This window comes from Phascolarctos cinereus, unplaced genomic scaffold, assembly GCF_003287225.1.
Source record: "Phascolarctos cinereus isolate Bilbo 61053 unplaced genomic scaffold, phaCin_HiC Scaffold_3;HRSCAF=262, whole genome shotgun sequence".
Lineage (NCBI taxonomy): Eukaryota > Metazoa > Chordata > Mammalia > Diprotodontia > Phascolarctidae > Phascolarctos > Phascolarctos cinereus.
The window spans coordinates 174,407,223-174,420,050 of record NW_027555736.1 but is presented as its reverse complement, the minus strand read 5'-3'; the positions used below and the strand labels follow the sequence as shown (position 1 = coordinate 174,420,050).

The following is a 12,828-nucleotide window of genomic DNA, read 5'->3' as shown; positions in this document are numbered from 1 at the left end:
GGATTTTATGTAGGTGCTACGGCGCTAAGACTAGGATGAAGGGCATATTTGGGAAGGAAGAAACATGTTAGAATAAGGGTTTCCTCTTAAGGATTATGTGTCAATTGGAAGGGTCTATTGGCTTTTTTTTCCCTTAGCCTCTATAAAGGAAGATTACTAAAGGAATATGGGAACCTGCCTAGACTCTCGAATAAGGTCTTGAGGAAGGGAGGCATCCATTGGCCCAGAATAAAGTCTTCTCTCTTCCCATCTCTCAGGCAAAGGATTATCCATCTGGCCGTTCTGTGACTGAGATGGAGGTGATGCAATTTTTAAATAGAGGTTCCCGCCACCAGTGTTTCTCCCCAGCTCTCATCTACCTAAGAGACTCCAGCTTCCTCAGGTACCTTGTCTGCTACCCACAGGACTCAGCTCCACAGAAACCCTGAGCCTAGTTTTTTGGGTACTGCCCCCTTTCTCTCACCCATAGCATATCCTGAATACTGGAAGCTATTCCTTCCTGATCACTCTATAGGCATTTCTGGCTGTGATACTAGAAAAAGGAACAGAAGGACAGGAAGAGCACATGGCTTCTCTTTGTAGACCCAGGATAGCCTTGGATTAGTAGACAGCATATCTCAAAGCATGGTGGTGTTCTGTGGGATCTCCATCCTCTCTGGTGGGAAGCTGGGTTCTAGTCTTATAATTTGGGTTGGGGCATGTCTCTGCTTGGCCAGCTCTGTGCCAGATGCCTGGAAAACTGACTTTGCATCTGAGTCAGAAGAGGCTGCAGAGCGAATCTCAGAACTGAAGAGCTACCTGGACAAACAGGAGGGTGTCACCTGCCACAGGTAAGATGGAAGAGGCAGCACCTGCTCTGGATTGGGGGTGGGGAGTAAAGAAGACCTGCAGTGTGGGTGGTACGGAGGAAGGGTCGGGGACTGGGCTCTGAGTGGTGCTCCTTTTGCCTATAGGTACTCTTGTGTGTGGGGTGGAGTGGCTGCAGGCCGGCCGTATGTGAAGGGACTGGAAGAGTTTGGACAGGTGGTGTTACAACATGTGTGGGAGCTGCTTCAGAGACTCTATCTACAGGTCAGTGATGATCACTGGGAGGGGGCTGGGAGGTGGTACTGAAATGACAAACAACATATACATTGGGGTGTTGGGGAAGTTTATAGCAGGTGATTGGTAGGTTGATGCAAGGGAACCATGGAGCAGATGCCAGACTCTAGAGATGGAGGACAGCTATGCCCTTCACCCTGAGATTCTTTTCTCCATGTACGTCCTAGCTGGAGTCAGGAATGGAAGAGACTGAGTCCACTCAGAATGATAACACTGTACAGTCAGCCTTTCAGCAGCTACAGTGTCCACCTAGTCCAGCTCGGCCCCGCCTACTGAAGGATACTGTCCGGCACCTACAGCAACGCAGTGGTAGTCTGTGCCTAGTGACCGGGGAACCTGGACAGGGCAAGACAGCCTTCCTGGTACGGGCAGGGTTGAGGTTGGGAGGAAGGAGGGTGATGGGAGTTATGTGTGCTGGGTCAAGAGAAAAGAAGGACGCAAGACTCTTAAAGATAAGTCTTTGGCTACAGCTTCTCCTCTCCTACCTCCATAGTCATCCCTAGTATCAGCCTTACAGGCTCCTTGTGGGGTCACCATGGGCTCCCACGTATTCTTCCACTTCATCGGAGCCCGTCCTGATCAAAGCCATGTCCTCACCTTGCTCAGACGCCTCTGTACTTACCTGCACGTCAGCTTCAGAGCTCCGGGCCTTTCCCATCTACCTACCGGTAAGCTTCCCTCTTAAGCATTTCTTCACCCTCTCGGACCACAGAATCATAGATTTAGAGGTAAAGAGCTCATCCAACCCTCTGATTATGTAGATGAGGAAACTGAGGTCCCAAGATGTTAAGTGACTTGCTCCATGTAGCACAAGTAGTAAAAGTGGCATCCCTTGTTGGGACAGGAGGCTGCCATCTTTCCCAGCTTGCTGCACTCAGGTATCTGTGGGGTCTTCTCTCTCCACATGCAGGGGACTGGTGTGGGAGCTGCAAACCCTGCTTCCCAAATCTGCTCAGTCCCTACGCTCTGGCCAGACTCTAGTGCTGGTCATTGATGGAGCTGACCAACTAGGGGACCAAAGTGGTCAACTGATCTCAGATTGGATTCCAAAGATCCTGCCTCGGGTATGTGCTGGGGGATAGGGAAGTTAACAGATGAAGTAAGTAAAGGAATTTCGGGATTATTTTGAGTGGCTACGGGGTGCAAGGACCACCTCACCACCTCACTCTTTTTCTCTCATCTCTCAAAGAAAGTGCACCTAGTCATGAGTATGTCAGCAAACACAGGGTTGGTGGATATCCTTCAATGTCGTCGAGATGCTCACGTGGTGGCCCTAAGACCCCTGGAACCAACAGCACGAGCCCAGTTGGTGAGGCAGGAACTGGCCCTGTATGGAAAGCGGCTGGAGGAGACATCCTTCAACAATCAGGTTGGGAGCAGGGAGCCCTTGGAATGATGGGATGAGTACATAGGGAGCCTGGGGGCTAATATAAGAGTGAGGTCATGTGGATATAGTGATAGATTTTGAGGACCAGAACTACAGGGACCTTTTCTTAGTAGCACTAGGGATACAAAGAAAGGCAAAGGACAGTCTCTGCTGTCAAAGTGCTTACAGTCTAACAGGGGACACAACTTTCAAACAGCTATGTATCAGCAAGCTAGAGACAGGATAAATTGGAGGTAATCAACGGAGAAAAGGCACCAGCATTAACAGGGACCAGAAAAGGCTTCTTATGGACAAAGGGATCTTAGCTGGCCCTTGAAGGAAGCTAGGGAAGGAAGGGGCTACAGTTCTTCCTTGATCCATATTTTAGTAAGCAATGTCAATTTATTAAAAGAGATAGCATTTGCAGTTTTAGAAATCCTGAATAGCAAACCTAGGGGAAAGGAGCATAATAGTGACAAATCAGAAATGACAGCATGCATTGCAGCCCTCATAGTCTAGTTGACTCTAATGCAAGGAGAGGAGAGCTGCTTCAGCTTAGTAGCTTTGTCTCAGGTTTCCAGGTGGTGCTAGGAGTCTCGGTATGTCCTCATCTGAGCAATTCCAACACTGAGAAGTGACTAAGCCCTTGGCCATTATGTTTCTGTTGCCTAATTGACAAGATTTTAAGGCAGTAGGGAAGATGCTGGACAGATTTGTGTGACGTGGTGTGAGATAGTCCCATTGTTTAAGAGCGTGGAAGCAGGAGAGATCTCTCTTCAGGGGGTCTGCATTGTGGTGGAAGGGATGTGGGAAGAGCAGAATTTAGGATGACCAGGAAGAGAGGTCTTAGTCCATCCTCCTCATCAGTTTCACCTACGTCTCTCCAGATGCGGCTGTTGCTGGCAAAGCGAGGTGCGGCTCTGCCTCTTTACTTGCGCCTGGCCACAGATCATCTTCGCCTCTTCATACTGTATGAGCAGGTCAGGTCAGGGGCGGAGATAACTCCCTTTTCCACTGCCTTCCATTTTCATGGCCATTGTTTTCCGTTCACTCCATAACGAGTAGTCCATTCTCATCTTCTGACTTTTATTCCCTCATTCCCAACCATTCATGTACCCGATTTCTTTATTCTCTTCCCTATCCCTTAGCTCTCCACTCTATCCCCTCTTCTCTTTCCTATATCCCCATCCCCCTTTTATATCCTTTCTGTTTCCCATGTTCTCTCCCCACTCCAGTCCTTCCTATATCACCTGTTTTACGTTAACAAACACATTCTGACCCCTGGACTCTTTCCTAGATGTCTGAGCAACTTCGGACACTACCAGCCACTGTGCCTCTGCTGCTCCAGCACGTGCTAGCCATCCTGGAGCAGGAGCATGGCTCTGACATTCTGCCTCTTGCCTTGGCTGCCCTCCATGTCACACGCAGTGGTCAGTCCTCAGGGACAGGACAAACGAGGGAGGCACTTGGTAGAAGGGTGGTTTGGGGCCCAGCCTGTGAGAGGGGTGCTAAGAATTAAGTTGAGGGCAGAGGGAGGAATGAGATTAGAGTGAAGTTTGAAATGGGGGTGGTCTCCTCAGGGGATTTGGGGAGGGTTCTCTTTGTAGGCTTGGTGAGAGATTTGAGCCACTATAGACTTGTTAATGGATGAATGGGGACACTGTGGGATTTAGTAAAGGACTTAGGAGACACCGTGGGGAGATTGAAAGTTATACTGGATTGCAGGTCTAACAATGGACCAGCTTCATGGGGTGATAAGTACATGGCGGGCACTACCCTTGGAGACTGTTGGTTGGGCAGAAGCTATGGCGGCTAGAAATAAAGGAGACCCCTATCCTATGGGTCCCTTTACTTACCTCGTCCACAGTCTGCGCAGGTAATAGATGCCCCTGCCAACTCAAACCATGCCTACTCTTCTTGGTATCATGTGGTCGTCTTCCCATCTAAGAGATCCCCTACAAACCACTCTGACTTCAGTCCCAAACTCCTCTTCTCCCAAGACAGGGTTGAAACCCAGTATATAAGGTTCCCTCCAGTGTGAGGTGGTACATGTTCCCCAGAGCTTGGTCAAAATCTTCACTGTTTGTCTCCTACTTTTACTCCTTGTGATGGCCAGCTTGCTGGGAGTAGGGTCCCTGGAACTTCCTGGAGCCCAGCTACGCCTCCCTCCTGGGCCCCTAAGTTCAGCAGTTGAACTGCGCTATAGGAAGAGACCTGGCCTGAAGACCACAGCACATGTCCTCATTGCAGGTGATCAGAATGGAGCAGTCAAAGCAGGACATTAAATAAGGGTGATCTTGACCTGGGGTTAGGAAAATCATATATCCTATGGAGCCTCTGATCAAATCCCCTTCTTTTTAGAATCTGAGTGGGTAGACTAAGGACTTCTCATGTCCCAAGGGAAATTGGCCAGGGGCTGCTAAGGAGCTCACTGTCCAGTGGGATAAGGAACAGTTCCAGGTGCTGGTTTCCAATCCCTGAGCTATATCTAACTTATTGGATATTCCCCTCATCTGCCCCCTGCAGTTCAGCTCTGGAGGATGTGTGACCCTGATGACTTGAGTACCTTCCATAACTGCAACCCTGAGGCCCTGAATGATCTGCCCTACCACCTGGTAAAGCCATTTCATCCACTTCCATGCAAACACTCTAGACCTTCTCTAAGTCCCTAGGAACCTCCCAAACGCCTGAACTCCCTACTCACCTCACTTTTCCTCCTTATGATATCCTGTAAGTTCACCATCCTGATTACTTTTTCTGGTCCAAAGTCTCAGCTGAGTAAATGTTGTTCTTCTTTATCATATCTACTGCTAATATCTAACCCTGACCTTGATTGTCACTCCCTAGGTACAGAGTGGGAACCATTCTCTGCTTGCTTCCCTGCTTACCAACCTCAATGTTATGGCTACCTACCTAGAATTGGGCCTACTCTCCCAGCTAGGGGAGGCCCATGCCCTTTATGGTAAGTTAAGGATAGCTTCTTTTTATAAAAGGGCCCAAGAACTGGATCCCTTAGGAACATAAAAGAACACAAGGTCTTCCATCTTCTCTCTTCCACCTCAGAAGAGCCATTAGCTTATGAGCTCCTTGAGGAAAGACACTATCTTTTGCCCTTATTTTTTTTATCCCTAGAGCTAAGCACAGTGCCTGGCGCATAATAGGTACTTAACAAATATTTATTTATTGACTCATTGATTATTGGGTGGGGAGGAGTCTAGTCTTGAGGATGCTACTGGGAGAGCAATAAGCACTGGGGAGGACAAGTAGGGTTTATTTTCCACAGATAAAACTCAAGGCCACAAAGAGGACTTTTTGAGAAGCCTAGCCCATCTCCTTTTTTGATGTACTTGGTAGTCTAGGCCTGCTGCCTTTTTCCTTTGGTTCTGGACATGGTGGGGTGAGGTAGCGATTGTCCAGTGATGCTTGTTCCCTTGACTTTCCTTTCCTTTGGATAGCATCTTCAGTCCCTTCAGCAGCATCACCCTGTGACCCAGATGTTGCCACATTTCACACATTCCTGAAGCAGCAATCCAAGCTCCTCACCCAGTACCCAGCACTCCTGGCCCAGCAGGCAACCAACCAACCCTCAGACTCACCTATCTGCCACCAGGTTCCAAAACTTGCCCAGCCGTGGTCCTCCCAGCCCATCTTGCACTGGCTTAACAAGCCACAGACCATGGGAGCTCAGCAAAGGTATCACCTTCACTGCTCTATGAATCTCTGCTGGGCCAGTGATGTCCAAGTAGCAGGCTTGGGAGGATGGGGGCAGTCCAGAATTATAGGTAGCCTTGGTGGAAGACCAGGGGGGCACACAGACCACAGTCCTGGACAGGACAGTACTGAGGTAATTGGTCATAGAGTTGATGATAAAGAAGAAACCCAGGATAGCTACCAAGTGGTTAGTACTCTTGAGGGAAGAGTAGGAGAGGTAGCAAGTAGAGAATAGATTCATTGGAAGAAATGGCACATGAAGCAGTTATATGTGGAGATACCTCGGAGCTGCAAGAGTGCCTGCTAATAATGAAATACGGGGTGTGGTCATGTTGGTGCCTAATGGACTTGGGACAAACATGGACATCTGCCGAGGAGGACAATCAACTCCCTAAGGACAGGGGTCATTTTGTTTTTATATCCCTAGAGCCTTGCAAGTATGCCCAACCTCAATGGTAAAAACAACAGGCATTTATTGAGAGCTTACTCTGTGCCAAGTGCTAGGGATACAAGGAAAGGCAAAAACAATTGCCCTCTCCCCACTTCCCCAAGGAGCTCTAATCCTAATGGGGGCAACAACATTTAAATTAATAGGCCAGGGCAGTTAGGTGGCACAGTGGATAGAGCAACAGGCCCTGGAGTCAGGAGGACCTGAATTCAAATCTGGTCTCAGACACTTGTTAGCTGTTTGGCCCTGGGCAAATCACTTAACCCTGATTGCCTCCAAGTTAAAAAAAAAAAAAAGAAAGAAAGAAAAAAAAAGAAAAACTAAAAAAAATAGGTACATTCAAGAAAACTCACACTACTGGAGGGCTTTACATTTATTAAATCATTTGATCCTCACAACAACTCTATAAGGTAGGCTAGCATATAGTTCTCAAGGGCATTGAATGAAGTTAATTAAGGAAGGCAGGGAACCTAAAGGTGAGAGTATCAAATGTCATCAATGTGGATGCTCATATTATAGGGGATATACTGGAGAGTGAGGACTTGAGTTAGGGACTGGAGTCTTTTAAGATGGTGGGAATAGGTGGGTAGGTGAGGCACAGAGAGAGATGATGGTGGCTAAGATTTAAAAAAGGGGTTACATAGCCAGAGGCCTTGGAATGCAAATGATGATTCATGAAGAGTGGGGTAATGGTATTGAGAAGGTAGGGAAGACTTAAGCCCCTGCCTCAGCCATTGAATCTAGGGGGTTTGGAAAGGGAGGGTGACAAGAGTCTTGAAAGTCATGCAGTAGAGGAAAGAGGGAAAAATAGGAGGGATAACTGAGGTACACATTAGACACAGGAAGAGGGTACTCTGGAATGACAAAGGTACTCATTTATATAATAGATAGGATCGGATCAACAGACCCCAATTGTTGAGAAGAAAAGAGTGTGAGTTATCTTTCCATATCTGTGTATTAATATATTGGTACATATTGGAATGTTCTGTTTACTCTCTCCCTCACCTTCCCCATTTCCCTCTCCCCTTTTTCCTTTCCATCTGTCTCCTCCTGCCCTTCATCTCTATTTCCCCCTTTTCCCTCATTCCCTTCCTACTTCTCCTCCTTCCCTCACTTCCTGCCTTTCCTCCTTTCTCCTCTTCCTTTTTCCTCCCCTTCTTTCTTCTCCCCTTCTTTCTCCCTCTCTCACACTTCCTTCGTAGTTCCAGCCTGTCTTTGGTACCTCCCTCGACTCCTACAGCTGTGGGTCTTTCCCCCAATGGACAACGGGCAATTGTGGCTACTGCCAGTGGGATTGTTCACCTGCTGGATACATGCACCTGGCAGGTAGGAGAGCCATGGGAGGAAGGAGTGAAGAAGTTGGGGGAACAGCCAGAGTCCTTCAGGATGGCTCCACAAACTACTCTTATAAACCAAGTGACAACCAAATTCACCTTGGGATGATGTCATTCCTGCCTTTTCAACAGATTCAGCCCTAGAATCCTGAGGGCCAGGGGACATGGACTTTTTAGAATCATTCATCAATCAGTGAAAGTGATTGAGCAAGTGACAAATGTTAAAAAAAAAAAACTATTAAAAGGCTGTGGAGAGATTCAAAGGAGAGTAAGATATGGTCCCTGAATTCCAAGACATTATGATAGTGTAGGACCATAAAAAAGATGACTACTACTATATGACAATACAGCAAAGATGTATAATTTCAGCACTCTGTGGGTATTCGTTTTACTGATGCAGTTAATGAATTTGTGCCTTCTTAGCATATTTTTGATGCCCTTTCCTTTTTTTAGATCATTGTCACATCCCAATGAATCTTCCACTTCTCCAACATCCACCCCCACTTCCCCGCCACACACACACACCATAGCCCCAGGTCCAATAAAACCCTGTAAATAGTCTTCCTCAGTTGCAATGGCCCATCATTATATTGTTCTATGACCAGCCTTCTGGTGGTGAACTGCTCCAAACTTAGCTAGGCTGGTCCTCAGAGGATTCAAATGAATCCAAATGGACATTTGCCAAGTACCTATTATATTCCAGGCATATACAATTATCAATGGGTGGAGTTCTAGGATGATAGGACCTACTTGGGTGGAAATGGCCATGACATGTTGAGGGGACAATGAGTGGATCTGGCTGAGTAGAGTGGAGGGCTCACATAAGTAGGAGAGAAGACTGGCAAGGTAGGTAGGTCCCAGGGTCCTGGTTCAGAGTTTTTATGACCACTCTAACTTGAGAGAAGACCCAAGATTCTTGCAAAGAGGAGTGACCTAGGACTGGGCTGAGAATCCTTTAGTCAGGACAGTCATCTGAGTACAGAAGAGCTCAGAGTGCCCTGGTACAGAGAATTACTATGCTGTCTCAGATACCTTTTTAAGATTGAAAGTCAGGAATGTGACAAAATGAGAATATGAGCTAAGCAGAGCTTCAGTGTATCCACAGGAGGAGAAGTCCATAGTGAGTGGCTGTGGTGGAATTGCTTCTTGTCTGTGCCCCTCGAATACCACTCTCTTCCTCGCAGCCTTGGATGGTCTCCTGGAGCTCTGGGACCTCCAGGGTGGTTGGAGGTAAGACTTCCAATTTCCCCAGAGACCAACTGAGAACCTTACTAATATAATCCCCCTACCTTTTAGTCTTTCCTTCTCTAAAGTCTAGACTGAAATCACCTGAAGATTGGTAGTGGGAGGATGCCAGGGGTTGGGGGGAGGGAAGTAGTAGAGCCAGAGAGCTCAACGAGGGAGGGGAGGAGATCCACAGGCCTGACTTGAGTTTCCTGGGCTCAGGGTGTTCCAGAGCAAAGCCCACCAGCTTCAGATCACTGACTGCTGCCTGAACCCTGATCGCAGGCTACTGGCTACTGTGTCCCTGGATAGACATCTGAAGGTAAAGTTGAGGATCTTGGGTTGGAGATAGAAAAAGATCTAGTTGTCTCAGGGGATAACAAACTGACTAGGAGATAGCCTGCAGAACTGATCTCTTGGTTCAGAATAAAATGCTTCTTCTGGGCCGGACATGGCCTTGATAGGAGAAGAGCCAGATTTCAAAGAGGCAAGGGAGTAGATGGAATGACCTCTGGATCCTCTGAGAGCTCAAATTAGGAAAGTGTGTCTGGATGTGGGGACCTCAGGGCCTAGTGCATTGTACCTAATGCCTATTGTCCCTATCTGCAGCTGTGGGACACAGTTCATGGAAAGCTAGCTGCCCAGCACGTGTCCCAGAAGCCCCTGAACTGTGTTGCCTTTCACCCTGAGGGGCACGTGATCATCACAGGAAACTGGGCTGGGCGCCTAAGTGTTCTGCGACTGGACAGCGTCACAGTAACTATGGTGAGAAAGTGTTAGTCTTTGTGGAGAGAGGGAGGAGAAGGACTAGTATGGAAGGGAAGAGTGGATCTGAAGGTCTAGTATACTAAAGGGGTAGGGTGGAAAGTGCTCCCATGATACCCTCTTTCCTTTCTTCCTAAACTTGCAGGAGCTGGGGGGCCCAGGGTCCTCAGTCCGTGCTGTGACATTTGCCCCTTCTGGGTCAGTCTTAGCTGCCAGCCATCTGGATGGGTCTGTTGAACTGTGGGCTTGGCAGAAGGGTGCACGACTGGCTGCCTTCCCCGCCCACGAGGGATATGCTGCTTCTGCTCTCTTTCTTCAATCTGGACACCAGCTGATAACTGCTGGGGAGGACGGCAAGGTCAGCCCCTGGGTGGCCCAGATGGAGGGGCAGGGAGAGGAGAGCCCCTAAGAGGGAGAGCTGAATTTTCTGTAGGCCTTGGGGCATTAGGGAGGCAAAATAGGATCTTTGTGTCTCTTTTTATTGGGGAAGAGTCTCTGCAATTTCAGTAGGAGAATCTCTGTGGAGATGTATCCCTGAGTGGGAAAGACCCCTGGGAAGAGTGCCTCTGTTGGAGAAAGTGACTCAGGAGAAATGGAATCTGTGGGCAAGGGCAGGGTTTGTTCCAAGTGGGTGCCCAAAGAATTTCTGATCTATAGGTATGGGGAGCAAGCTTTCTTTGTGTGCTGAATAATCTGTTGGTGTCACTTTTTATATTGGGCTATAGATACAGGTGTGGTCAGGATTCCTGGGCCGACCCAAGGGGGCTTTGGGCTCCTTGCCCCTCTCGCCTGCCCTCTCTGTGGCAATCAGTCCAGATAGGGCTCATGTGGCTGTTGGTCACCATACAGATGGCATCATAATCTACAGTACCTGTTCAGGTATTGGGATTTGGGGTAGCAGGAGAGATGAATGGGAAAAGGACAGAAGATACTTGGCATAGGAGCCTGTGGTGGGGTCAAGCTTTGAGCCCTACTCTAGCTGCTCTCTCTTTGTCCAGGTACTGAGGAAGGTCGATGCCCAGTGTCAGATGTGGCAGTGTCTGCGCTGGCCTGGTTGAACCACAAGGTCCTGGTGAGTGGTGGAGAAGATGGGAATCTTCAATGCTGGACGCTTGGAGATGTAACTCCCCATTGTCTCTGGCTTCTACCCGCACACCAGAAGGCTGTGTTGGGTTTAGCTACCTCCCAGGAACTCTTTGCCTCTGCTTCAGGTAAGCCAAAGAAATGGGCAGAGGAAATGTTCATGGGCTGGGCATGTGATATCTGGAATAGTCATGGATATGGAGACCTATTCTTGATCCCCATAAGTCAGGTAGACTTATACAAATAGGAAGAGGTTAGTTAGTTTTGGGAAGGAAATAGAGCTCTTCTTCTAAGGCAAGAGAGAAGAAAGAGGTTACTATAGTCCAGATGAAGGTATAGGAGGCACTTCATGCCCTATGGCTTCATTCATCTCAATGAAGGAAGAGGCATCTGTTAAGAACAGAGTGATGTCGAGAGTTGGCATTGGGAGTCTGAGGATAAACTCTGGAAGAGTCACTGTAGCATCAATAACTGAAGAATTACCAAGTTGTAGGGAGGATCTAGTTGAAGTGGGACAGCATAAATATTGATAAGGGCTAGGTGGGTATTACTTGTAATGTGTTCATAGCACTTATTCAATTAAATACATTTATTAAATGCCTTCTGTGGGCATGGTACTTACTGTGTCTTGTCTTTGAACCTAGAAGCCTAGCTGCAGTGCATAGCTATGACCTTACCACTTTCCTGCATAGAACTACTCCAGTCTGTTTTATACATTTATAAAATTCATTTCAGTTCCGTCTACTTCAATTAAGCACCCATTGGGTGCAGAAAACTACAAGATTGTGGGGGAGAACAAAGTTTGGAAAAGTTATAGTTCCTGACTTATCAGGTTCAGCAGTGGGATAGCGTATATACATAAATAACTATAATACAGAATAATACCTGATACATATGTAGGAGAGGTATAAAGTATCTTTGAAGGTCATATGGGCATACTAACTGAAAGATTAGGGAAGGCTTTGTGAAGGAAGGGGTATATGAGTTGGACTTGTAAGGATAGATGGAGTAGGGTGAATTTCATACCTGACCTTTACTCCCTGACTATCCTTGCTCCCTATGCCTTTAAATCTTTTCTCAGTCCTTGGAGACTTGGCACACATTTTTCTTTCTTTGTCCTTACCTTGGGGCGGGGTCAGGCATTGTGGTCATTCTTTCCCTCCCTCTTTTCCTAAGAGTTTGTATCCTTTCTCCCCACTGCCTGCTGCAGAGGACTTCACTGTACGGTTGTGGTCACTACCATTCCTGACCCAGCCAGAGATGGCAGAAGAGCTCCATCCTGGTACAGAGCTCCGTGGACACACAGGCCCCGTCTCCTGCTGCAGCTTCAGCCCTGATGGCAGCATGCTAGCCTCTGGCAGCAGAGATCAGGTAAACCTCAAAAGAATACCACATTGGCTTTCCTACCATTCACTCTTGGTCTGCCATACTAGTCCTTTGTAGCCAACTGACCTTATTGGATTCCTCAATTCTTAGCCATGAGTTTCCATAATACTAAACATGAGTTTCCATAACATCAAACAAACCAATTCTGAGTTTTTCCCAAGATAAACTTTGACAGTTCTGATTTCTTCAGTTTTTATCAAAATACAAAAGAAAAACAAAAGCAAAGAAGTCTTTTTTTTCCCAGATGGCAAATTTGACCCTTGTAGTATGAAGTATACTAAAGGATATTTTACACATATACAGAAAGAGAGATTGTTCCAAAATGAAATCAGATACTTCTAGAATAAAATGATTTCCCAAGCTTTCGTGTCCTAGATACTATAGAGAATTTCTATCCACATATCGATAGT

At 47.3% G+C, this 12,828-nt stretch overlaps 1 protein-coding gene across 1 annotated transcript in view; it reads left to right on the top strand.

Moving 5' to 3' along the window:
• TEP1 (telomerase associated protein 1) overlaps positions 1–12,828 on the top strand; it is a 53,471-nt gene that overhangs the window by 32,592 nt on the left and 8,051 nt on the right. The window contains 23 exon segments of the mRNA XM_078151306.1: positions 258–382; positions 717–830; positions 954–1,071; positions 1,269–1,463; positions 1,595–1,727; positions 1,730–1,769; positions 2,012–2,165; positions 2,291–2,470; positions 3,355–3,447; positions 3,765–3,897; positions 4,193–4,343; positions 4,584–4,717; positions 4,994–5,082; positions 5,315–5,429; positions 5,923–6,160; positions 7,829–7,952; positions 9,066–9,190; positions 9,407–9,506; positions 9,794–9,949; positions 10,095–10,307; positions 10,675–10,828; positions 10,948–11,160; positions 12,243–12,403. Of these exon segments, the coding sequence (XP_078007432.1) occupies positions 258–382; positions 717–830; positions 954–1,071; positions 1,269–1,463; positions 1,595–1,727; positions 1,730–1,769; positions 2,012–2,165; positions 2,291–2,470; positions 3,355–3,447; positions 3,765–3,897; positions 4,193–4,343; positions 4,584–4,717; positions 4,994–5,082; positions 5,315–5,429; positions 5,923–6,160; positions 7,829–7,952; positions 9,066–9,190; positions 9,407–9,506; positions 9,794–9,949; positions 10,095–10,307; positions 10,675–10,828; positions 10,948–11,160; positions 12,243–12,403 (3,258 nt within the window).